General features: G+C 42.1%; 1 protein-coding gene across 5 annotated transcripts in view; it reads left to right on the plus strand.

The window, feature by feature from the left end:
* The window catches only part of TULP4 (TUB like protein 4), a 230,203-nt gene that overhangs the window by 138,027 nt on the left and 66,530 nt on the right, over positions 1-25,646 (plus strand). For all 5 annotated transcript variants that reach the window (XM_047732849.1, XM_047732850.1, XM_047732851.1 and 2 more), the window contains 2 exons: positions 8,279-8,407; positions 21,898-22,059. In XM_047732849.1, the coding sequence (XP_047588805.1) occupies positions 8,279-8,407; positions 21,898-22,059 (291 nt within the window). The remainder of the gene's footprint in view (positions 1-8,278; positions 8,408-21,897; positions 22,060-25,646) is intronic.

The raw sequence follows: 25,646 nt of genomic DNA on the forward strand, positions 1-25,646 counted from the left end.
ACAAGATACATGATTTTACACCTGTCAGACTGGAAGAAATTGAAGAGTCTGGCGTCATCAGGTATAGTTAGGAAACAAGGCAAAGGTAAGGTGCTGATAGGGCATTGGCTGCTCTGGTCTCTCTGGAAGGGAAGCTGGTGAGGTCTGTAAAGGTCTGCACAGGCCTTTAGTCCACTTACCCCGAACGGCGCTCGTTCACAGGGACGCTTGCAGCAGAATGTCCGTGAGAAACGTTGTTAGGAGAAGCAGGAAGGAAGAAGGAGGCAGCCTGGATGCTTATCAGCAAGAGAGCGAATAAATAAATTGTCGTATATTCACACGGTGAACATGAATGAGTTAGAGCTGTCCATGGGCGTGAACTTCACAACGTGACACCAAGTTGAAGAACACAGTTTCTTAAAGCTTGAAAACATGCAGAGATGTACGTTTTAAAAGCTGGATGATGGGCACATGGAAGGTTATTATTCTAGTTACATTTCTTTGGTGTATGTTAAAATTTTTCTGTAATATTTAAGATTTTAAAAGAAAATATTTAAGTGACGATACATTCATACAATATGTAAGTATGAAAATGCATGTGAATTGAAAACATGAACTACCCAGGAAAGCATTTTTTCCTTAGAGGAGGAAGGCTGAGGTGTGGGAAGAACACACAGGGGCTTTCAAATTGCTCTGCTGGTATTTTCCTAAGCTGAATGGGGAAAGTGCTTTGAGGAGACAAAAGTTTTTTTTTTTTTTAATTCACTCTTTTATATATGTCATAAATATTGCCCAGTTTTTAAAAGTTTTTTTAAAAAATCTGAGGAGATTTGCACCTTCTCTCAGCTCTACCTTTTTGATCTATAAAATGGGAAGGTTATAGTAATGGTAATACCTCCTTCTAAGATACTTGCAAAGACAAAATAAGCTAATGCATGTGAAAAGGATGCAAACTATTGATTATCATTATTACTGCTAAAAGAAATTGTTCAAATTTCCTGTCAAGGGAGTATGAAAAGCTGAAATATGTTCATTTTGGGAGAATCAGAAGATGTAGAAAAATTCTGATAAAAATGGTAATCTGCTAATGCTAACATTTTAGTTTACTTCTTCTTAATGTGGTTTTTGTTTTCTTCTATCAGAACAGAATTTGTTGATAAAAGTTGTTTTTCAGGAATGTATGCATCTCAGAGGTAGGACAGCAGGACTGAATGCTTACTAATAAGAAAGGAAAAGTGGGGGAGCTTCTCCGGGCGTTGTGTCACATGCTGCTTGAGGGCAAAGCCTCTATTCCATCTGAGTGTGTCCCTGTGAGCAGCACCTAGGTGGTGCTGAGTGACAGATGGCTACGGGCCAGTCTGATTGACCTTGGGAATGGAGACAAGTGCCCAGAATAGGCAAGGAGACTGCAGCTCTGGCCCGGACCCTGATCCACCTGGAACCTGCTGTGTGGCCTCTGGCAGGCCTCTTCACCCCATTAGCCTCCCTTTCCTCCTGGTAAGACTGAATGGCTGTGTGAGCTCTAAATTGGCCAAGGCCAATACTACTGTCTACATCCAGTACACATTTGTGAGAGTAAGTGGGAAATGATGCTGGAAACAACTAGCAAGTTCCTCATGGTAAGGTGCTTTGAAACCTCAGTCAGTGCAGGAAGAAATGTGTAGCTGTGAGTTTCCTGTGAAGAGTCCTAGAGAAGCTGTGTCTGAGAAGGGCATCCCCCAGCGCATTCCCATTCAGAAGTATTCAGAGGCCCTGTGGTCCCTGGATTCTAGGCTCTGGCCGCCGACCTGTGTTCTCTGAATTCCTTTATTGTCTCTGGTCATTGCCTTCTTGGAGTTCTTCATCAACAACTCGAACTAGATGAATGCATGAATGAGGGATGGATTTATCGATATTTAAGTGAGGGAAATAAGACTATATGGGAATAAAAGCTGAAGGGTTTTTTTTTTTGTTTTTTTTTTTTTTTTTTCAGATATGGTCAGTGTTTCAGTGGGCTTAAAAAGAACTTCTCCCAATCAGTAAGAAAAAAGATAACTGAATTAAAAAGGTGCAGGGGAGGGTGACTCAGTCATTAAGCCTCTGCCTTCGGCTCAGGTCATGATCCCAGGGTCCTGGGATCGTGTCCCACATCGGGCTCCCCGCTCTACGGGAAGCCTGCTTCTCCCTCTCCCACTCCCCCTGCTCGTGTTCCCCCTCTCGCTATGTCTCTGTCTGTGAAATAGGTAAATAAAATCCTTAAAAAAAAAAAGGTGCCAGGGATCTGAACAGACACTTCTCAGCCAAGATATATAAATCCCAGTGAACACTTGAAAAGATGCTCAACATCACCAGCGGTCAGTGAAGTGCAAATCGCAGCCGCTGGGCATCCACTAGGGAGGCTGTGCCAAGAAAGACATGACAGCAAGTGTTGGAAAGAAAGTGGAGAAACTGGAACCTTCACCACCCAGTGGTGCTGGCACTGGGAATGTGAGTTGGTGCGTCCACTTTTGAAAACAGTTCCTCCAGAAGGTAAACACAGACTTGTCATTTGACCCGGCACCTCTGCTCCCAGGCAGATACCCAAGAAAAACACGTCCATACAAAGACTTGTACAGAAATGTTCCTCGGAATATTATTCATAATAGCCAAACAATGGAAATAACCCGGATGTTTATCAGCTGAGTGGATGGACACAGTGTGATGTATCCACACAATGGGATAGTATGTGGCCATGGAAAGGAAGTTAGTCCTGTTACATGCTGACAACATGGATAAGCCTTGGGAACATTATGCAGAGTGTAAGAAGCCAGACACAGAAGGCCACATGTTGTATGATTCCATTTGTGTGAAATGTCCAGAATAGGCAAATGAGTACAGACAGAAAGAAGACTAGTGGTTGCCTAGGGCTCGTGGGGAGATTATTGGGGGGTTGATGAAAATGTTCTAAAATTTACTGTGATGGTTGCATAGCTCTGTAGATACAGTAAAACCATTAAATTGTACATTTTAATTAATTAATTTATTTATTTATTTATTTTTAATTTATTTGACAGAGAGAGAGAGAGATCACAAGTAGGCAGAGAGGCAGGCAGAGAGAGGAGGAAGCAGGCTCACCGCTGAGCAGAGAGCCTGATGCGGGGCTCGATCCCAGGACCCTGAGATCATGACCTGAGCCGAAGGCAGAGGCTTAATCCACTGAGCCACCCAGGCGCCCCAAATTGTACATTTTAAATGGGTGAATTGTATGGTATATGAGTTTTGTCACAAGCTGGTACCCCCTCCAAAAAATCTTAATTGAACTAATCTTGTTTTGTTGTTGTTGTTGTTCTTGTTTTGTTTTGTTTTGTTTTTTAAAGATTGTATTTATTTATGTGAGAGAGAGAACAAGAGAGAGCAGGAGCAGGGTGGGGCGGGGAGAGGGAGTAGCAGGGAGCCCCATGCTGAGCTCCACCTCAGGACCCTGGGATCATGACCTAAGCTGAAGACAGATGCTTAACCAACTGAGGCACCCAGGTGCCCCTCATTTGAACTAATCTTAACTAATCTTATTGTTGAGAGAGAATATTATGAAATTCTATAGAAATATGGTTAATCATCATTCAGGAGTAGTTCAGTTTAGAAAGATTTGTGGAATATCCACTGTGCGCCTGGCACAGTGCTGGGCTCCAGGACCAGGAAAGCAATACGTTCTCAGGCAACGAGGAGCCGGGATGTTTGAGGGAGCAAATGCAGGGTATGAACACTGTGGAAGGTACTGTGGAAGTGGCAAGAGGGAGCTATAGCAATGTCAGGGAAGGCGTTACCACCAGTGTCAAAGGGCAGAGGGGTATTTTAGGCCAAAGGTGCCAAGAAGTATGTGATGATTTTTTTAGGTACAGAATTGGGTGGGGAGTGGGCCTGGGAAGAGGGACTGACTTTCCAACTGTTTATCTTCTATCAGAGAAGAGGAAACTTGTGCTAGCAAGTCTCTATATTCTGGAAGTTTTAGCTCACACTTGAAAAACACGGAGCTCTCACTGATGGGCTGTTTGCTATGTGCCTGGAACTGTACTAAGTTCTTTCTCAACGTACTCCTCATACACAACAGAAGGATGTGCTGCTGCTGCCCCATGGGCAGGAGAGAACCCCAAGCCAGTCAGTGAGATGCTCCGGTGAGTGGCCAGGCCAGGACCCAGGTCCAGAGCCTGCGCGCCCCCTAGAGCATTTTAGGCCCCTGTGCTGGTGGGCATCCGTCTGGAAAACCACTGTGCATGTTCACTTTTTTCCAGCTTCCATTTCAAGATGCTTTTGGTTCTTTGTTATAATGATAAATGTATCTAAAATTCATATCATTTCTAAAACTCATTTTGTTTCACTAAGTGTATCTAAACTTAAGCTGGCACAATTGAACTTCTGTTTCACTGAACAAAAATCACAGGAGAAGAAAAATGGAATGGTGATAATCACAGGGATTTATTACTCGAGCTGTTTGTGTTTAGTACTTGTTCATGTTATATTCTTTTTAGGTTGAGGGAAGTACTTCCAAATGTTGGTGATACTGGTCATTCACTGAGACGGTTTCCTATATATTTCTATAAAATATAATATTTGTGGGGCGCCTGGGTGGCTCAGTGGGTTAAGCCGCTGCCTTCGGCTCAGGTCATGATCCCAGGTCCTGGGTTCGGGCCCCACATCGGGCTTTCTGCTCAGCAGGGAGCCTGCTTCCTCCTCTCTCTCTGCCTGCCTCTCTGCCTACTTGTGATTTCTCTCTGTCAAAAAAAAAAAAAAAAATCTTAAAAAAAAAAATATAATATTTGTGTCTCCCAACACCATTTAAAAAGTTTCTGCCTGAAAAGATAAACATCCTTGAGATGGGTTAACGGATACTTGTTTGTTCTCCCTAAAAATAGATGGGGTGTAGGAAATGAGGTGGCTTACTGAGAACCTTACCTTACATCCCAAATAGACTTTCGGCAGACCTGCCCTATATTTTTAATGTAGATTTCTATACCTTTAATAGTTCTCAATAAATATTTATTAAACAATAACTATAAAATGATAGAATGTTCATCTAACATTGGAGAGAGCGACGGGTTGGCACTGTTTTTTGAATAATTGAAGACCTGTACCAGTATTTAGCTTATCTTCTGGCTTTTTAGTAGAACACACCCTTCAGCTAGTGCCCTCAACGCCCAAGTTCTTTAGTGCCCAGAGTAAGCTGGAGCCCCTTTTCCTTGACAGAGAGAAGGGGAGCTCTGCCTTCGCATGCCTGGGCAGAGGCTGAGCATCCTGCCACATAATGTGGGCCACTGGACCCCTGGCTGGTAGTTTCTCAGCGCTCTGGTATGTCCTGGCTGTGCCACTAGACTGGAAGGATTTGGAGAACAGGAAATAAGCCGCTGGGAGATGAGGCAGGCGGCTAAGAATTGTAGACGAGAGAGGAAATAAGAATTCGAATCCAGGGAAGCAACACTAGCAGTTTGACTTCATTTTTAAACCAAGAATCAGTGGAAAGATTTCTTTCTCTAATTTAGAGAAACCAGCTACACTGGTTAGAACCCACAGCAGAGGTGTGTGGATGGAGTCTGGGTTCCCGTCCCCTGTTGCTCCTGCGCGGATCCAGAATTTACAAAAAGATGAAACTAAGTTTGTGAACCTTTTGTTTATTCAACAACTACTACTGTGTTGTCACAAGGCCAAGAAATCTTTAAATGAAAAATAACCAAAATATTTTTTGTCTTTGCTCTCTTGTGTCTGTGTCGTGCTGTGACTCCGTGGCGGTTTTTATGAAGAAGAGGCTTTTGTTACGGATGTTAACTTAACATTCAGCCAGACCTGGCAATGGATGATCAAGGCAGAAAAACAGAAGTAGAGAAAATGTGGCCAACCTTTCTTTTCTAAAATACGACACCTTGTCATCAAATGTTATCTACAGGGAAGGGCAGGGCAAACGAATGGGCTCTGTGTTAACTTCAGGAAATAATTTAAAAACTGATCAGTTTTGAATATCATGCTCTTACTTGTCATACTCCATCTTATGGTGGCCATTCTGAAGTACAGTCATGACCGTGGGCTTCAGCAGTGCCTGTGGGTCTCAAAGGCCCAAATCGGAGCTACACGCGCTCCTGTGGTTTGCAGTGCTCGGGCCAAGTCGTCGTGGGGCTGAGAGAAGTCTATGAAGCTGGCCTTGATTGATTGATTGGAAATTCCAAACTTCATGACACATTCATTGTCCTCTAAAGACTTCTGTTGATGATGATGTTACTTGATTTTTCTTTACTAGATCAGTAATTTATATAGAGAATTTTATTTTTGTTTATTTTTTAAATAGAAAGTTTAAAAAACTGGATTTAAAAAATGAATCTGGGTTTGTTTCCCCCTCCCGCAGTCCACCTGGGTTGAGGCCTCCTCCCGTATATGTTCACAACTCAGTCCCTGCCTGTATTAGAGCACTATATTGGTCTGTTGAGTGACCTGAACTCCACGAGTGCAAAGGTGTCTTAATCTCTTCCCTCAGCACCTACAGACTGTCGTAGGGAGATAGGCAGGTGCTGTTGGCTGTCATTAAAATGCCTTTGGGCATTGAAAATCACCTTCTGGATGTCATTGTCAGTAACCTTTTACAGTTCAAAGATATAATTGAATAAGGATCATGACTTCTAATTATGTATTACTCTTTGGCCCAGCACACTCAGAATTACTGTGTGTCAGCATTCAGAGACGAGCCGGCCTCTGTCCCTTTCCTCGGACGCCCAGCTCAGCGGGGAGGCAAGCGTGTAAACCAGTGGTCAGGGAGGATGGTGGACATGCCGCGCTTGCAGAGCTGTGCCAGAGGGAGGTGGTGGGTCCAGCGGGGAGAGAGCGGGATGCGGCTGCCGAGGGCGTGGTTGGCGTCCGCGTCCGTGCAAGCTGGCTTTGGCAAGGGAAGCCATCAACTAGGTGAGATTTGTCTTGTGATTGCCAGGTCTCAAAGGATTGCAGTCTCACAGCTGTTTTTAATTTTTTTTGCAGAGTTTTAAAAAGGAGCTGCAGTGTCCTTACGTTTTAAGGGGGTAATAATTTCCTCTTGCATTTTTTTATGCATCTTGCAACCAGTGCTGATGCCACCGTGTGTGGCAAACCAAGGCTGGGGGCCTCTACAGCTCTTCAGTCCCTGAAAACCAACTGAAAGACCTAAAATCAGGTGTGCCCTTGGCACAGGTTTGAGAAGCGACAGGACTTTCGTGTGAGTCTGGTTTGGACGCAGTGGGGGATGGGGTGTTGAGGAGGGGTTCAGGCCATTGCAGAGGTCCTTGACGGCCTGTCCTTGGCCTTACTTGTTTGCTGTTTTACAATTGGAGACCATTTACACTGGTGCTGCCTGTTGTCAGGGTCATGAAGTGAGGTCCTGGGGGGAGATGGGGTTCAGATCTTTCTTATGAGCAGCGGCTGTGCTCGGGCTGGTAAACGACAGTGCTCGTGTGACTGACACACATTCGTGTATGTCTGTGCATCCGTGGATATCCTGACTCTCAGGTGGACTTTTACCTCCGTGTGTGGGGCCGGGTGCTCTCCGTCGGGGCGTTGGTCACGTAGCGTCACACAGTGTGAACCTAGTAAGTGCAGACCAGACGTCTGACTGAACGAATGGGTTCCTCACGATCACCGCATGGGCCAGTTGGGTGACACCCGGGAAACGTTTCCCACAGTGAAGGCAGGGTATTGTTTTGTGGTTCGTGGGCTCCGGGGCCCACCTCATAGCCATGTGTACTGACTGGTTTTACTGGGCTCTGTGAGCCCTGCCCTCAGACTCCTTGGGCATTTCCCTGATCGCACAGACCACCCACCAGAGAGGCCACCTTTGGGATGAAGGAGTGATAGTTGAGAAAGATGAGAGTGATTTGTCCAGGATCAGAATTTTTCAAATTAAAAAATTAAGTTGTTATAACTCACAGATTTTGAAGCTTATAATTTCTTCGTATTTCCTCTCTGGTAAGTATGAAATACTTAGCCATACCAACTGTATTGTTTTCTAAGTTGTTTCGATTCTGAACTGCTCTTGCGCTTGTCAGAGGCAGGGCTTCCTCTCTGATTCTTGGCAGTAGGCATTTTTGTGCCACAGCTTATTGTTTGCCCAGGTGTCTGCCATTTGTCAGGAAGCCTTGTCATGGGTGTCTAGTTCCTGCGATTCTGCCACCTGTGGTTGTGCCCTGTCCCCCTGCTGGTCCCCACACCTGCCCTCAGCCATTCATTCCCTTTGACGATGCCTTCTCTTCAGTTCTGAAGTCTCCTCTCTTCAGATACATGCTCCTGGCCCACTGCTTCATTCCCTATGGTAAATATCTTCTTGGTTGTTTTCTAGGTTGTGCTGGTGAGATGGAATGAGCCATACCAGAAGCTGGCCACGTGTGACGCAGATGGAGGGATATTTGTGTGGATTCAGTATGAAGGGAGGTGGTCTGTGGAATTGGTCAACGATCGAGGGGCTCAGGTGAGTGGGCAGGAGTCTCTTCCAGTGAGACATTGCTGGAGAGAGAATGCAGAGCATGTATTCCAGGGCAAATGGGAGCTCCTTCCAGAAATAGGTGGAGTAGAAGTAAATAAAAGTTAATAGTAGAATCCTGCTTTTCATTCCTCTCGAGTGTATCACTTGATAAAAAGAGAACGATCATTCTTCTCTATTCAACTATTCTGCTGTTGTGAGAACTCTCCAAGTTTTAAGCTTTAATTAAATCTGTGAAATCATTTTTTACCATTCATTGTTGTGATTACATGTTAATTTTGGATCCTCTGAAGTGCTTATGGCATATCACTTTCCTGCTCCCTTTGAAAGGTACTTTCCCTGTGTTGTAATCTTCATAGTTCTCTCGCAGGGAGCTCCACACGAGCTGTTCTCACAACCTCCTCGTCAAGCTGAGTTTTTAACACTCTCTTCTGTCAGGTTTCAATTAGCGTGGCCACCTGTTGTCACCCCTCAGCTCTTCCTTTCTGATACAAATTTGTCTCTGCTCTGAGGAAAACAGGCGCTCTAGGGACTCCCTGCTGAGCGATGTTATTTTTAAACCTGCTCCAGAGATTCTTCTGGTTTCTGGTACAGATCTGGCTCTTCCTTCTTCCCACTGTGAGGATGGGCCGTATGGAGCTCCGTGTCTTGTCTTGTGTTCTTAGGGACACAGGTCCCATCCCCGGGATTTGACAGAACTCTGGCTTCAGAACCTAGTCCTCATGGAACCTTTCTTCATGAGGGCTGTCTTAGACTGTTTTCCCGGTCCGGGGATGGTTTCCCTAGGACTGCCTTTCTTTACATTTCTCAGGAAGTGGATTCTCACCCTCTTTTCTCCCATCTGTTGCTTAAATAAGCTACGAGCTCCCCAAGTTTAAAGATACGACCAGTGAAGTGACGCAAAATTGCAAGGAACAAAGATCCATTAGCAGTTGCTAATGTTGTAACAATGTAAGTTGTCATCACGGAAGACAAATCTACCCTTAGGTAAAAGAGAACATTCTTTTTTGAGTGAATTCATGTATTTGGTAGAGTAAATGTGACCATTTTGACTGACTCTGAAAAGGCTGCACCAGTCTCCTGTGTACCTCCATGGAGTCAAAAAAGGAAGACGTAGAACCTGCTCTGTGACTGCTAACCAGCCACCGTGAAATAGAGCCACAGATGTGGAAATCTCTGTGGCCATGAGAAGTTCATGCCACCCAGACAATAGACATTGTGGTCAAGGATGTGGGCTCTGGAGTCAGACCGCAAGACAAGAGTCTCACTCCATGATTTCTCAGTAGGAGATACTTCTTCTCGGTGCCTCAGTCTTCTCATCTGTAGCAGAGGGACTCTAATGCTACCTGCCTCAGAGGATCGCTAGAAGGATTAAGTAAGGTGAAATGTAAAAAGTACTTTGGACACTGTACATGACAGTTGTCACTGCTTACTTCTCTAGTGCCTATAGTATTAGGAGGCACTGCGACCCTGACCACAGAAGGTACCTGCCCTTAAATAGCAGCCAAAATGTGGGGGGCACCTGGGTGGCTCAGTTGGTTGAGCCTCTGACTCTTGGTTTTGGCTCAGGTCATGATCTTGGGGTCGGGAAGCTGGGTCACGCATTGGGCTCTGTGCTCATGGGGAGTCTGCTTGAGATTCTCTCCCTCTGCTCCTCCCCCAACTCGCACGTGCATGCGCGCTCTCTCTCAAATACATAGATAAATAAATAAAATCTTGAAAAAAAATAGTAGTCATACTGTCATCACCAAGACTCTCTTCAGGCCTTGAGACGCAGCACTTTGTGGCTTTCTATGAAGAGGAGACGTCTCTGAGTTCATGTGTAAGGGTCTCTAAAACACTCTCATTCCCCCCATCCACCAGAGTGTGAACTCTTTTCCTTAGGTCCAGTGGTCGAGTCTGATGTGCCTTCAGACTTTGGACAGCTAAAGGTCTCTAACGCATTGCTCTGAGAAAGGCCACAAAGCGGAGCTAGGACAGACTCCGACTAAGTGCTCGTTGTTTTCGCGTGTTGTCTCTCAGTTTCCACAGGACCCCTCCTGGGCAGATGCCATTTTCAGTTAATGGAAGGAACAAACCCTGGTCAGGGAGGTTGAGTAAGCTGCCCGGGGAACTTCATGGGTGGTAAAGCAGAATCTGAGGCTAGGTCTGAGTCCAGAACACTCTGTCACACTGTCTTCCTCCCAGGCAAGACGCTTTTTTCTCTTTTAGCAGAAATGCATGTATTCACAGTATCCAAAAGAGCTCAGACTTCACTACCGTCGAGAGTCCCGCCCCTCCGCTAAGCATTGCTGGTGCCACACTGTTTTCTCCTGGTGGCAGCCTCTCGGAGGATGGGACCTTCTGTCATCCCCATAGAGCAGCTGTGTGGTTTCCACTACCACCACATCCCTCAGCTTTTCTTTTCATTGAGAATCTGGCACAAAAACGCGTTTCAGAAATGAGAAAGGGAGGATGAATTCAGAGCTGGAGGTGAATGAACTTACACGGACCGTAGAGGAGTCGGAGGCGCCCGGACTCTCGCAGATGCCATGTCCCCGCTGCATCTGTGACCTGATCCGGATTTTTGTAGAATTTTTCTTGTTTGGAATCCTGATTCTGCAAACCTCGAAACCCACTGAGCAGTTGTCAGCAGTGAACGCTTCTTTCCCGGGAAGGTTTGGTTGCTTTAAATTGTGTTGGCATCAGAACTTACCTGAGTAAAGAAACATTGTGCCCTGGGGCTGATTACTCACTGGTTGAAGAAACAGTGGCTGTCTGTGCCCCTGAAGCGGCACCTGCTGGAAGGAAGGACAGTTCTGTGCTTGGAGGAAAAGGATCCTTGAAATCTGCTCAGAGGAAAATAATTCATTTTAGAGAAAGTGACAGGGAATCCATGTTCCACAGTGTGACTTACACTGTCCCAAAGGAATCAAACACTTGGCCAAAGCTAAATGATGCCTTAACGGTTTCTTTTTCGGGAAACGATTATGAGTCCTTTATTTCAGCAGCAGGTCTGGAGCAGTGCATGCGTTATTGTGTAGGATTAGTCACCAAGGATGGCTGTGCCCCGCATAGGCATGGGCCGTTGTGATGAAAGCTGCCTCAGGCCAAGGTCTAACAAGGCTCGTGCTCAGACACAGCTAATCCACCTCAGACGCCATGCTCAGTGGGCAGCCAGAAGGAGGGGGGCTTCCTGCTTATTTTCTTCACAGCACTGGGTATCATTCCCTTCTTCTTGTTTTTCCATTCATGGTATATTCCTGTCACTCTATGCTGACCTAATTTAGTAAACCCAGTGAGTTCATGGAGACATCCTTTCTTATCATTTTCTCCGACTGCATGACTGGTGGAGTCTGGGGAAGCTTCTTTTCACTGGCCATCCCCTTCCACCCGCTAGGAGGATGTCTTTCTTTTTAGTACAAATCTCTACCAAGGTAAATGAGTTAGAATCCATGTAAATAAGTAGCATTGCTTTTACAAAACAAAAAGCCTTTAAATTTTATTGCAGTACTAATGTGTTATCTCTAAGAAATGTTTTTATTTTTCTTAAGAAAAACTAAATAGTGTGGTTAGCTAAAACATAGGATCAGTGAAACCAAGGTTTTGAGTTTACCCTACTAAGGAAACAACTTTTTTCAGTAACCTCACACCAGCTGTTGAAGGGCTGTCTCACAAACCCATCCATTGTCATGGTGTGGACACCCTCACCACTGTAACCTGTAACCCCTGCTGGGAAAACAGCAAGTGTTCATGTCCTTTTGGTGTCCATTTAGTGTATTTTATCTGAAATGTGGTATATCCAGTAATGTCACCAATTTTAAAGGAAGTTATACATTTCTAAGGAACAGTTTTATGAATGAAAGGTAGGCATAACTATAGAGATTACCAGGTAATCAAAGGCAATTAAAAGGTAATTCAGTAGGGGAAACAATAGTCTTTATTTTTTTTCCCCTTGAGATGTAATTGACATATAACATTATATTAGTTTCAGGTATACAGCATAACGATTTGATATTTGTACATACAGTTGACCCTTGAACAACTGCGGTTTGAATGGCATAGGTCCAGTTACATGTAGGTTTTTTCCAACAAATACGGTACAGATTGGGGGGAGGGGGTCAAGCTAAGATGGTGGCGTAGGAGGAGGACCCTAGGCTTGCCTCGTCCCTCGAACACAGCTAAATAATTATCAATCAAATAATTCTGAATACCCAAGAAATCAACTGATTGCTGACAGAACAAACTGTACAGCTAGAGGGAGAAAAGAGGCCATACCAAGGAAGGCAGGGAGTGTAGAGATGTGGTTTGCAGGAGAAACCGATTGCAGGTCCTGCGGAAGGGAGGGAGCCCTGGTCGCAAAAAAAAGGTGGGAGAGAGAAGAGTGTGTGGGATCGTGCAAGGAGAACACTTCCCCAAAGCCATTGGTTGGGAAAATGAGAGAGGCTGATATTCATGATTTTTTGCAACCAGTGGGCCTCAAAGACTGGAGTTTTAGAGGTTTTGGCATGGCTGGGATAGAGCCTTGAGGGCGCTGCCCTACTCTTGGAGAGAAGGCAGACAGGGAACCTGAGGCAGATGGCAGAATCTGAGGCTGAACTAAGACACAGGGAGAGACTGTTCCTCTTTCTTATAGCACCTCTATGAGAGGTGGCATGGCCTCTCTGGGGACAGAAGAGCTGGTGGTTGCCATTTCCATCCCCTGCCCCTCAGCATAAGCTCAGAGACACCTGCTAAAGGAGGCTAATGTGGACACTGGCTCTTTATTTAGCCTGCCTTGCTCCAGATCCCGTGCCCCTGTGCTCTGGCGTGACACCCTTTCTGGGTCAAACTTGGATCATCCCAGCACAGTGAGACCCTCTACCAGAAGACCAGTGTGGGTCCCCATCACATCAGGTCCCTAAAGTTTGGAGTTTTGAAAGTCAGCCAGCTTGGCTGGAATAGCGCCCAAAGTGCACTGCGCTGCTCCAGGCAGACAAGCAACCCAGAGACAGTGTGAAAACAGCAATATGAAAAACACATGGACGCATGAAGGAAAATTAATTGCTCTTCTAGGAGGGCTTCCCTGAGAGCAGTAAGCACGGACTCCACTCTCCCAGGACAAAGGAGCTGGCTGGTGCCATTCCCCTCCCCTGCCCCTCTGCATAAACCAGCCTCAGTAAATAGTACAGTGCAGACACTGGCTGGCTAACCTGCAGACACCAAGCCCTGCCCCCCTGTGCTCTGCTGGTTCTGGTTTTCTCTCCCAGGTGTGCCTAATGATAGCACAGTGGCTCCTTCACCAGAAGAGCATCAGAACCCTCCCCGCCCACACATACACACCATTTCGATCAACCATAGAGTTCTGCAAGGCTTCTTTTCTAGTGGAAGTAGCATCTGGTCTCATTTAACAAGCAGACCAAAGTACACCTACTTAAAACTCACCACACTCTGGCCAGGGTCTGAACACTGTCCATTGCAGACAAGGAAGAGCCTCTGTAAATGACTGATCTGAGGGATGGAGCAGCCAAAACACAGCAGCCGAGTGCATACAGCACACACCAGGGGCACTTCCTGAAGCACCAGGCCCTGGACATTACATGACCTCTTCTTCATAAATCCATTACTCTCAGGAGTGGGAAATATGACAGGATTTTCTAACACAGAGAAGAAGACAGAGACCCAGACAAAATGCCAGGACGGAGGAATTCGTCCCAAAAGAAAGAATAAGAAAATGTCATGGCCAGAGATCTAATCAAAGCAGATTTAAGTAATATGCAGAATTTAAAGCAACAGTCATAAAGATGTTCTCTGGGCTTGAGAAAAGACCTCAGGGAAACCCTTACCACAGAGATAAAAGAGCTAAAAAACAGAAATGAAAAATGCAGTATCTGAGATTCTAAACCAACTAGATGTCATGACCACAAGGATAGAAATTCTAAGTAGAGGAACAATTAAGTGATACAGAAGGTAGAATTATGGAAAATAATGAAGCCGAACAAAAGAAAAATTATGGATCATAAGAGTAGGCTGGGAAACAGTGATTCCATCTAACCTAATAACATTGATGTCATAGTCCCTGAGTCCCTGAAGAAGAAGAGAGAGAAAGGGTGCAGAATGTTTATTTGAGGAAATCATAGCTGAAAACTTAATCTGGAGAAGGAAACAGACGTCCAAATCCAGGAGGCATAGAGAACTCCCATCAAAATCAATAAAAACAGGCCAACACCAGACATATTGTAGTTAAATTTGCAAAATATAGTGATAAAGAAAAAAAGTCCTAGAAGCAGCAAGACAAAAGAAGTCCCTTACTGACAAGGAAAGGCCCATAAGGTTAGCAGCAGATCTCTCCACAGATACTTTTGCCAGTGAGAACAGAGTGGCATGATAGAGTCAACATGCTAACTGGGAAGAATCTCAATCCAACAAGACTATCTTTCAAAAGAGAATGACAGAGAGTTTCCAAGACACACAAAAACTAAAGGGGTTTGTGACTAAACCAACCCTGCAAAAAATATGAAAGGGGAACTCTTTTAGTGGGAAAGAAAGACCAGAAGTGACAAAGACTAGAAAGTGCCAGAGAAAAATCTTAGAAACAACCACAAAACAGGTAATAAAATAGCACTGAATACATATCTATTGATAATTATACTGACTGTAAAGGGACTAAAGCGCCAATCCAAAGGCATAGGGTGTCACCGTGCATAAAAAAGTAAAACCCATCTATATGCTGCCTACAAGAGATTCATTTTAGACTTAAAGATACTTGGAGGTTGAAAGTGAGGGGATGGGGATATACTTATGCAAATAGGAGTCAAAGCCAGAGTAGTAATACTTCTATCAGACAAACAGAATTTAAACCAAAGACTGTAACAAGAGGTGAAGAAGGGCACTATATCACAATAAAAGGGACTATCCAACAAGAAGATCTAACACTTGCAAATATTTATGCCCCCAACTTGGAAGCATCCAAATATATAAAACAGTAACAAACGTGAAGGAACTCACCGATAATAGTACAATAATAGTAGGAGACTTTAACAACCCACTTATATCAATGGACAGATCATCTAAGCAGAAAAACAAGAAAGCAATGACTTGGAATGACACACTGGATGAGATGGGCTTAACAGATATTTTCAGAACATTTCATCCTAAAGCAGCAGAATATACATTCTTTTCAAGTGTCCATGGGATATCCTCCAGTGTAGATCAGGCCTCAGCAGGTACAAAAGGATTGAAAACGTACCAGGCATATTTTCTGACCACAATGCTATGAAATTTGAAGTCAGCCACAAGAAAAACTTCGGAAAGATCACAAATACATGGGGGTTGAACAACATGCGACTAAAGAATAAATCAGTCAACCAGGAAATTAAAGAAGAAATTTTAAAAATACATAGAAACAAATGAAAACGTGGTGGTTCAAAACCTTTGGGCTGCAACAAAAGCAGTCCTAAGAGGGAACTGTATAGCAAGATAGTCCTACCTCAAGAAGCAAGAAAATTTTCAAATAAACAACCTAACCTTACACCTAAAGGAGCAAGAAAAAAGAACAAATGAAGCCTAAAGCCATCAGAAAGTAAATAATGAAGATCAGAGCAGAAATAAATGATATCAAATAAATGGTATCAGAAAACAGTAGAATAAAGCAATGAAACCAGGAGCTTACTCTTTGAAAAAAATAATAAAATTGATAAACCACTAGTCAGACTTCTCAAAAAGAAAAGAGAAAGGACCCAAATAAATCAAATGACAAATGAGAAGACAAATAAAAACTAACACTACAGAAATACAAACAACTGTAAGAGAAGATTATGAAAAGTTATATGCCAATAAATTGGACAGTCTGGAAGAAATGGATGAATTTCCAGAAACATATAAACTACCAAAACTGAAACAGGAAGAAAAACAGAATATTTAAACAGACTGATAACCAGCAAAGAAATAGAATCTGTAATCAAAAACCTCTCAACAAACAAAAGTCCAGGGCCAGATGGCATCACAGGGGAATTGTACCAAACATTTAAAGAAGTGTTAATACCTATTTTTCTCAAACTATTTCAGAAAATAGAAACAGAAGGAAAACTTCCAAACTCCTTCTGTGAGTCCAGCATTACCCTGATTCTAAAACCAAACCACTAAAAACGTGAACTACAAGCTATTATCCCTAATGAACACAATGCAAAAATTCTAGCAAATTACTAACAAATTGAATCAAAAGGTATACACTTAAAGAATTATTTCATCAAAATCAAGTAGAATTTATTCCTGGGCTGCAAGGGTGGTTCAGTGCTTACAAATCAAACAACGTGATCTACCACATCAACAAAAGAAAGAATAAGGACTTTAGCATCCTCTCAATAAATGTAGAAAAAGCATTTGGCAAAGTACAATACCCATTCATAATAACAAACCCTCAACAAAGTAGGGAACGAGGGAACATACCTCAATCTCATGAAGGCCATGTACAAAAAACCTACAGCTAATATCTTCCTCAATGGGGAGAAACTGAGAGCATTTCCTCTGAGGTCAAGAGAGGGATGTCCACTCTCACCAGTTATTTCACAGAGTATGGAAGTCCTAGCTGCAGTAATCAGATAACAAAAAGCAATAAAAGACATCCAAATTGGCAAGGAAGAAGTTAAGCTTTCACTATTTGCAAACAACATGCTACTCTATATAGAAAACCCAAAGGACTCCACCAAAAAAATTATTAGAACTGATAACTGAATTCAGTAAAGCCACAGGATACAAAATCAACATATGGAAATCTGGTGCGTTTCTATACTCCAGTAATGAATCAGCAGAAAGAGAAGTCAAGGAATCAATCCCATTTATAATTGCACCAAAAACCATAACATACCTGGGAATAAAGTTAACCAAAGAGGTAAAAGGTCTGTCCTCCGAAAATTATAAAACACCAATGAAAAAAAGTGAAGATGACACAAAGAAATGGAAAACATTCCATGCTCATGGATCAGAAGAACAAATATTGTTAAAATGTCTATACTACCCAGAGCAATCTACACATTTAATGCAATCCCTATCAAAATATCACCAGCATTTTTCCACAGAGCTAGAACAGTCCTGAAATTTGTATGGAACCACAGAAGACCCTGAACAGCCAAAGCAATGTTCAAAAAGAAGAGCAAAGCTGGAGGCAGCACTTCAAGTTATATTATAAAACTTAAGACAGTATGGCACTAGCACAAAAATAGACATGTAGATCAGTGGAACAGAATAAAAATCCCAGAAATGAACCCACAACTATATGGTTAACTAATCTTTGATGAAGCAGGAAAGAATATCCAGTAGAAAAAAAGACAATCTCTTCCACAAATGGTGTTGGGAAAACTGGACAGCTACATGCAAAAGAATGAAACTGGACCACTGTCTTACACCACACACCAAAATAAATTCAAAATGGATGAAAGGCCTAAATGTGAGACAGGAAGCCATCCAAATCCTAGAGGAGAATATAGGCAGTGACTTCTTTGACATTGGCCACAGAAACTTGTTATTAGATATATCTGTGGAGGCAAGGGAAACAAAAGCAAAAATGAACTGTTGGAACTTCATCAAGATAAAAGACTTCTGCACAACAAAGGAAACAACAAAACCAAAAGGCATCCTTTAGAATGGGAGAAGATAATTTGCCAATGATATATCTGATAAAGTGTTAGTATCCAGAATCTATAAAGAACTTCTAAAAATCAACACCCCAAAAACAAATAATTTAGTTTAAAAAGAGACAGAAGATATGAATAGATACTTTTCCAAAGAAGACATCCAGATAGCTGACGGACACATGAAATCATCGGGGAAATACAATCAAAACTACAATGAGATATCACCCCACACCTGTCAGAATGGCTACAGTTAACACGGGAAACAATTGATGTTGGCGGGGAGACAGAGAAAGGGGAAACCTTTTGCAAAGCTGGCAGGAAAGCCAGCATCACTCATCATCGGGGAAATACAATCAAAACTACAATGAGATATCACCCCACACCTGTCAGAATGGCTACAGTTAACACGGGAAACAATTGATGTTGGCGGGGAGACAGAGAAAGGGGAAACCTTTTGCAAAGCTGGCAGGAAAGCAAACTGATACAGACACCCTGGAAAACAGTATGGAGTTTCCTCAAAAAGTTAGAAATAGAGCTACCCTCCAATCTAGCAGTTGCACTACTAGGTATTTACCCAAAGGATACAAAAATACTGATTTGAAGGGATACGTGCACCCCGATGTTTATAGCAACGTTATCAACAGTAGCCATCGACTGATGAATGGATAAAGAAGATGTGATATGTATTACACACACACAGTGGAATACTACTCAGCCAGCAAAAAAGAATGAAATCTTGCCATTTGTGACGATACAGATGGAGCTAGAGAGTATTATGCTATGCAAAATTAAGTCAGTCAGAGAAAGACAAATACTGTATGATTTCACTCATGGAATTTAAGAAACAAAACAGATGAAATAGAGTAAAATTTTAAAAAAGAGAAGCCAGAAAACAGACTTAACCATAGAGAACAAACTGAGGGTTGCTGGAGGGGAGGTGGGCAGGGGATGGGGTAAATGGTTGATGGGAATTAAGGAAGGCACTTGTGATGAGCACTGGGTGTTGTATCTGAGTGACGAGTCACTAAATTCTACACCTGAAACTAATATTACATTGTTTTAACTAACTAGAATTTAAATAACTTAAAAATACAGATTAATACTGTAAATGTATTTTCCTTATGATTTGGTTAATAACATTTTCTTTTCTCTAGCTCAGGAGATCGTAAGAATACAGTATATAATAGCTATAACATACAAAATATATATTAATTGACTGGTTTTTTGCTCTTCATAAGGCTTCAGGTCAGCAGCAGGCTATTAATAGTAGTTTTGGAGGGAGTCAAAAGTTCGTGCGGATTTTCAGCTGCATAGGGGTCAGCCCTCCAATGCCCTGAGTTGTTCGGAGGTCAACCGTATTGTGAAAGGATCACCAGAATAACTCTAAGTCACATCCAAGGAATCTTTTTGACACGGTGCTGAAACAACTGAATGTCTGTATTTAAAAACAAAAGAGCCCTTGGGGCACCTGGGTGGCTCAGTCAGCTAAGTGCCTGCCTTCAGCTCAGGTCACGATCTCAGGGTCTTAGGATGGAGACCCATGGTGGGGGGTGGGGGAGCTCCGCACTCGTGCTCACTCTGTCTTTCAAATAAATAAATATTAAAAAAACAACAAGCCTTGATTCTGACGTTATCCTCTGTACAAAAATTAATTCAAAATAAATCGCAGATGTAAATGTAAAAACTAAACTACTCTGGAAACCCTGAGTTTGCAACCTTGGATTAGGTAAACATTTAGTGGATTGGACATAAAAAACATGAACTGTAAAAGAAAAAAAAACATACTGGACTTCATCAAAATTTAAGGCTTTTTGAAAGATACCACTAAGAAAAACAAAGGCAAGCCACAGAATAAGAGAAATTATTCGCAGCATACATATCTGACAAAGGATTGTATCTGGGATTTTTATAATACAATAAGGTGGAAAACTCATATATTCATACATACACAGACATAATATATACATCTGTATGAATATTCATACATGTAACACATATATATGAATAAATGAATAGATACCTATAGCAAGGGATTTGAACAGACATGTCCCAAGAGATGATGTGCAAATGATCAGGAGGCATGTGAAACGTTCAATGTGGCTGCATTGGAGAAATGCAAATTAAGAGCACAGTGTTCTGTTACCACGTACCTACCGGAACAGCTAACACGAAAGAGACTGACAGTACCAAGTGTTGGTGAGACTTGGACGTGCTGGTACTCTCACACACTGCTGGGAGTATAACATGGCATAACCACTTCGGAAAATAGCTTGGTAATTTCATGCAGATAAACTTAACACTTACCCTAGGGTCCAGCAATTAATTCCACTCTTAGGTATTTATTTACTCAAGGGAAATGAAACTATGTGTCTACAAAGAGTCTTGCATTTTATAATAGCCATTTTATAATAGCCAAACAGTGGAAATAACCTAAAAGCCTGGCAGTTTGGGTGGATAAATAAACTGTGGTCTGTTGGTACGACTGAATACTACTCATCCGTGAAGAGGAATGAACTGCTGACGCACACACGAATTTAGGATACTCCCAAACCGTAGTACTGAGTAAAAGCGGCCATACACAAAGTGAGCATATTAGATACACGGTTCCATTTGTGTGCAATTCAAGAATAAGCAGCCCCTGGGAGAAATTAGATCACGCTTGCCTTGGACCAAGGGTGAGGGTAGGGAATTGACTTCTGAGGGGGAACTTTATTTTATTGTATATAAATTATACCTCAGTAAAATTGACTTTTAAAAAGATAAACACTATAAGCAACTACTTGCCAGCAGTTTGGAAAACTTACATAAACTGGAAAAATCTTTAAATAATTCAATAAAACTGACTCAACAAGAAGAAAAAGCTTCCAAGTTTCATTAGTACTAAAACTAAATTAAAGCAATGGTTTAAATTATTCCTACAAAAAAATTCAGAGCCAGATAGTTTTATAGGCACGTTACACCGAACTTTCAAGCAATAGGTCATTCCAGTTTATACATATTCTTCCAGGCAGTGGAACAAGAGGAAGAACTCTCCAGCTCATTCTGAGAGGTCAACATAATCTTGAGAAATCCAGACAAACGCATTACAAAAAAGGAAATCAGAAGTTTATTTCACTCATGAATACAGCTATAGAAGTTCTAAACTCATTAGTATACCAACTTCAGCTCTATCTATAATATAAGACAATACTTCACCTCCAAGCTGGGCTGCTTCTAGGCATGCAAGGGTAGTGTAATTTGAGGAAATCTGTAGAAGTAATTGACTAAACTAATAGAATAAAAGATTTTTAAAATGTGGTTATTTGAATATATGCAATAAACTCATTTGATAAGTTTGTGTGATTTTCCAGTTACATTTTTTTATTTTGATTAAGGGAATATTGTTAGCAAGATTGGGAAAGTCATGTAATAAGAGACTGAGAACTTTCCTATTTTGATAAGTGACCTAGAGACACTAATGGAGAGTCTGTTACTGTAGGTGGGAGCCAGAAAGCAAGGACACTGGATGGTTCTTGGTGAGGCCATTCACCAGATGTGTATGAACAAGGATAAGTTACTTATCCTCTCCCCCCACTTACCCCCCCGCCATGTCTTTTTTCTCCATAAAATGGGCATGATAACACCTCCCTCGAACAGGGCTTAAAGAATTAACATACGTGAAGCACTTAACACTGCGCTGACACTTGCTTTTCAAATGGTATCTTTTATATTATTTTTTTTAATCTTTTATATGATATATTAGTGTTATAATACATATATTTTACATATTGTTCTCTTTAAGGCCATCTGACTCTTAGCCAAAGGCTAAGTTAATGACTGTAGCCTTTGATAAAAGTGCTTTCCTTTTCTAATTACAATTGACACCTTTTGTCTATGTGTGTCTCAAAGGTGAGTGATTTCACGTGGAGCCATGATGGGACTCAAGCACTCATTTCATATCGAGACGGGTTTGTCCTGGTTGGTTCTGTCAGTGGACAAAGACACTGGTCATCCGAGATCAACTTGGAAAGTCAAATCACATGTGGCATATGGACTCCTGATGACCAACAGGTAAAGCCTCTTGAATACAGGTGTGTAATGTTAAAACCAACTGAGCTGAAGAGGAAGTGAATTGCATACAGTCACACAGGGAAGGGGTGGGGGAGGGGCAGGCGGCTCAGAAGCCTCTTTAAGGAATCCTAAAAGTGCAGAACAATGACTATGTCCAGGTAAAAATGGAAACAAAAACTTTAAGTGAACCATAGAGTGGAGAAATAGTATTTCCCATCAGTATGGTAAACATTGAGTTAGCATTTTAACTATAGAAAATATTCATGCAAATATACTTTTTAATCTACATAAATAGTTGATAAATGGATAATGGCCATAATGTTTCACCAAGGAAGTTTAACTAGTCAGTATTTATATGGTGGAAAAGTATGCATTTTCAGGAGACAGTTGCAAAATAACATAGTGAGGATATGGTTTCACTTATTAGCAAAGAAAATAAAATGATACAGATGATATACTCGTTAATGATAAGAGTTCAATCAAAGGATTCTTACTCATTGCTGGTAATAATGTGTATTGAACGTTTGGGGAAGCAGTTTGGGCAGAATATGTCAAAAGTCTTAAAAAATTGTTGTTCACTTTGACCTGTTAATATACTTTAGGACTGTATCTAAAAGAAACAAAAGGGAAGAAAATAAAAGTTATAGTTATTAAAGCATTATTTAGGATAGTAAAAATTCAGCAGCAGCCTACTTGTCTAAAAATAGAGTGGTTAAGTAACTGTGGTATTACCACGGAAAGAATTATATAATAAGTAGTTCAGAAAGTTGTGAGTTTTGGTTATGAAGGCGGTATAATAATCTGGAAGAGCTCTTATGATATAATGTTGACCAAAAAAATCAGCAATATGAGACAGTGTATGTGGTATGATTACCAGGTCATACTGCAACCAAAAGAAACCCATCCACAAGCTGGAAAGACCTGGAAGGAGACAAAATGCCACAAGTAGGTTGTTTTACAGTGATGAGCTTTTGGGTCATTTTCTAAAACCCAATTTTAAAATATTCTTTATCTATTTTACTTTCATGATAATATATAGCCTAATAAAATTGCATGTTGATAATTCATTTTTTAAATAAAAAGGTTGACCAGGTAAAACCTTTTTAAGTATGAAACTTGTGGTTTTTTTTTTTAAGATTTTATTTATTTATTTGACAGAGAGAAATCACAAGTAGGCAGAGAAGCAGGCAGAGAGAGAGAGGAGGAAGCAGGCTCCCTGCTGAGCAGAAAGCCCGATGTGGGGCTCGAACCCAGGACCTGGGATCATGACCTGAGCTGAAGGCAGTGGCTTAACCCACTGAGCCACCCAGGCGCCCCGAAGCTTGTGTTTTCCAAGCACAACAAAATCTATAAAATGCCAGGACATTTCATAGCAGAGATTTTAGTTCATTATTGGTAAAAGCAAGCCATATAAAAGGAACCATAACTTTCATTCATTTTTTAATCTTTTTTCTTTTAATTCTTTTTTTTTTTTTTTTTCAAATACAAGTGGTCAGTATTTTTTCTCTTCTCAAAATTACTACTATGAGAGCTGCAAAGAAACAGTTGCAACTCCCAAGTTTCTTCCACGGCTCCGAGGCTCCTAGGTACCCAGCGCATATGCGTGTTTTCAGGTGTTTACTGCCCCTAGAGTCACTCTGAGAAGTCGGCTGCAGCCCATTCAGTGGCCTTGCCCAGACACCTCTCTCTGCACGTTTCCTCCTCTGTGGTGGGGGGTGTGAATTATTTCCTGCTCTTTCCCTCGGGCTTTTGTAATCAGTTGAGTGAACAGATGTGAAAGTACTTACACATGTGGAAGTGGAAGTCTTGGCTTCACATTATTCCCTTGCCTTGAGGGATGGAACATGGGAGGCTCATGTCCCAGTGTCCTGATAAGCTACGCCTGCTGGACAGATATACTCGGAGAGTGACAGGCACAGGACCCAGACATGCCAGGGGCACAGTGGGCAAGACTTGGCACCTGCCTTTGTTGTGCTGGGGGACCACAAACGTTCCTCACTGCATCCCGGCAACGCTGGGGTAGCAGACACTGTGGAGTGGCAGGCATGAGGGAGTGCAGATGGGCTGCAGCTTTAAAGCCAGGTGGAGGCACTTGGACTTGGCTCTGTAGACCTGTCTGCAGGATCAGAGAGTGGCTTTGGCTGGTTGTTGGTCTCCTGGCCCACAAACTCTGTCTAAAAGACTGCTTTTACTGGTTCTGTATTTGGGGCTAACAGGTAGGGTGTCATTCAGGGAAAGCGCTGCACTCACTGCCTTTAAGAAAGGTTGCAGACCCCTGAAGCAATGAGGGTCCTTCTAAGAATTTAACATAGAGAAGGGATGGACGGGATACTCCCATCAGTCATACTTGAACCGAGACATGGAAAAATAATATTCCTTCCTCCTTGTCTGTCACTCTTTCATGCCTCTTGCTTGGTTCGAAAATGATTAATGAGAAAAAAGTATGAAGACAATTCGAAAGGTAATGCCCTGAGCCCTTTACAGTGGGAGCCGATGTTCAAAGCTGTACCTCCTCCTCTTCCCTTTTCCCGGAGGACCCCCTGCAATTAGCAGAGTAAAACGTCATTCAGATGAAGCCGCCTCCTCCCGTCTTGAGATACTCCTGATCCTACAGGACTTCAGGTTGTTTCCTAGCTTTTAAAAATTATTTTACAAGTGAGTTTGAGGGTCTAGCTCTTTTCCTCTTTGTCATATATTTTCTTCAGTTTAGAGTGGTGTTTTCTGTACCCTTTGGGGGATTATAGACTACTTTAAGTATCGGATGGAAATTGGGAACCCTTTTCCTGGAAAAATGTGCACACGTACATACGTGTTTGTATCCATTACTTTGCACAGGATGCTGGGAGCCCGTAGGATTCCATGCACGAACACTCCCCCTTCAGATTCCCGATCTAAACAGTCTAGAGCGATACTTGGGGTCACCTTCCGCAACTTTCTGGTACGCTTATATTCAAACATTGCAGAAAAGCTGAAAGAATGTACCTGCCTTAAATTCACCAACTAATTGTTTCCTGTATTTGTGCGCACTCTCCTCCTCTCCCCCTTCCTGCCCCGCTTTCTCTTTCTCTTTCCCTTCATACACGCACACATTTTTGCAGGATTATTTTTGAAAGTAAGTTGTAGACGTCATGTGCATCACTCCGAAATATTTCAACATGTTTGTTGTAAGAATAAAATTTTTCTCCTACATTATCGCCCCCAAGAAATTAGCACTGTTTGCTCGTAGCTCCCCAATTGTTACAAGAATGTGTTTTGTAAGCTTTTCTTTTTCTTTCTTTCTTTCTTCTTTCTTTCTTTCTTTCTTTCTTTCTTTCTTTCTTTCTTTCTTTTTGTTATTTAGAACTGGGATCCAGGTTATGTACAGCAACTGTTTATTATATCTTCTGTCTAGAAAAATTAACTCTTTTTGTTTATTTTTTGATGACATTACCTTTCTCACAAGTGTAATGCAGTAACTTTGTAGAACAGTCTGCAGTCTAGGCTTGTACCATTGTTTATCATAGTATCACTTAACTTCTACTAGCCTCTATTTTCTATCATCTGGAAGTTGGGCTGAGATCAGGTTCAGACTAAACAGTTCGGGTGAG

The sequence above is a fragment of the Lutra lutra genome, chromosome 6 (assembly GCF_902655055.1).
Source record: "Lutra lutra chromosome 6, mLutLut1.2, whole genome shotgun sequence".
Classification (NCBI taxonomy): Eukaryota; Metazoa; Chordata; class Mammalia; order Carnivora; family Mustelidae; genus Lutra; species Lutra lutra.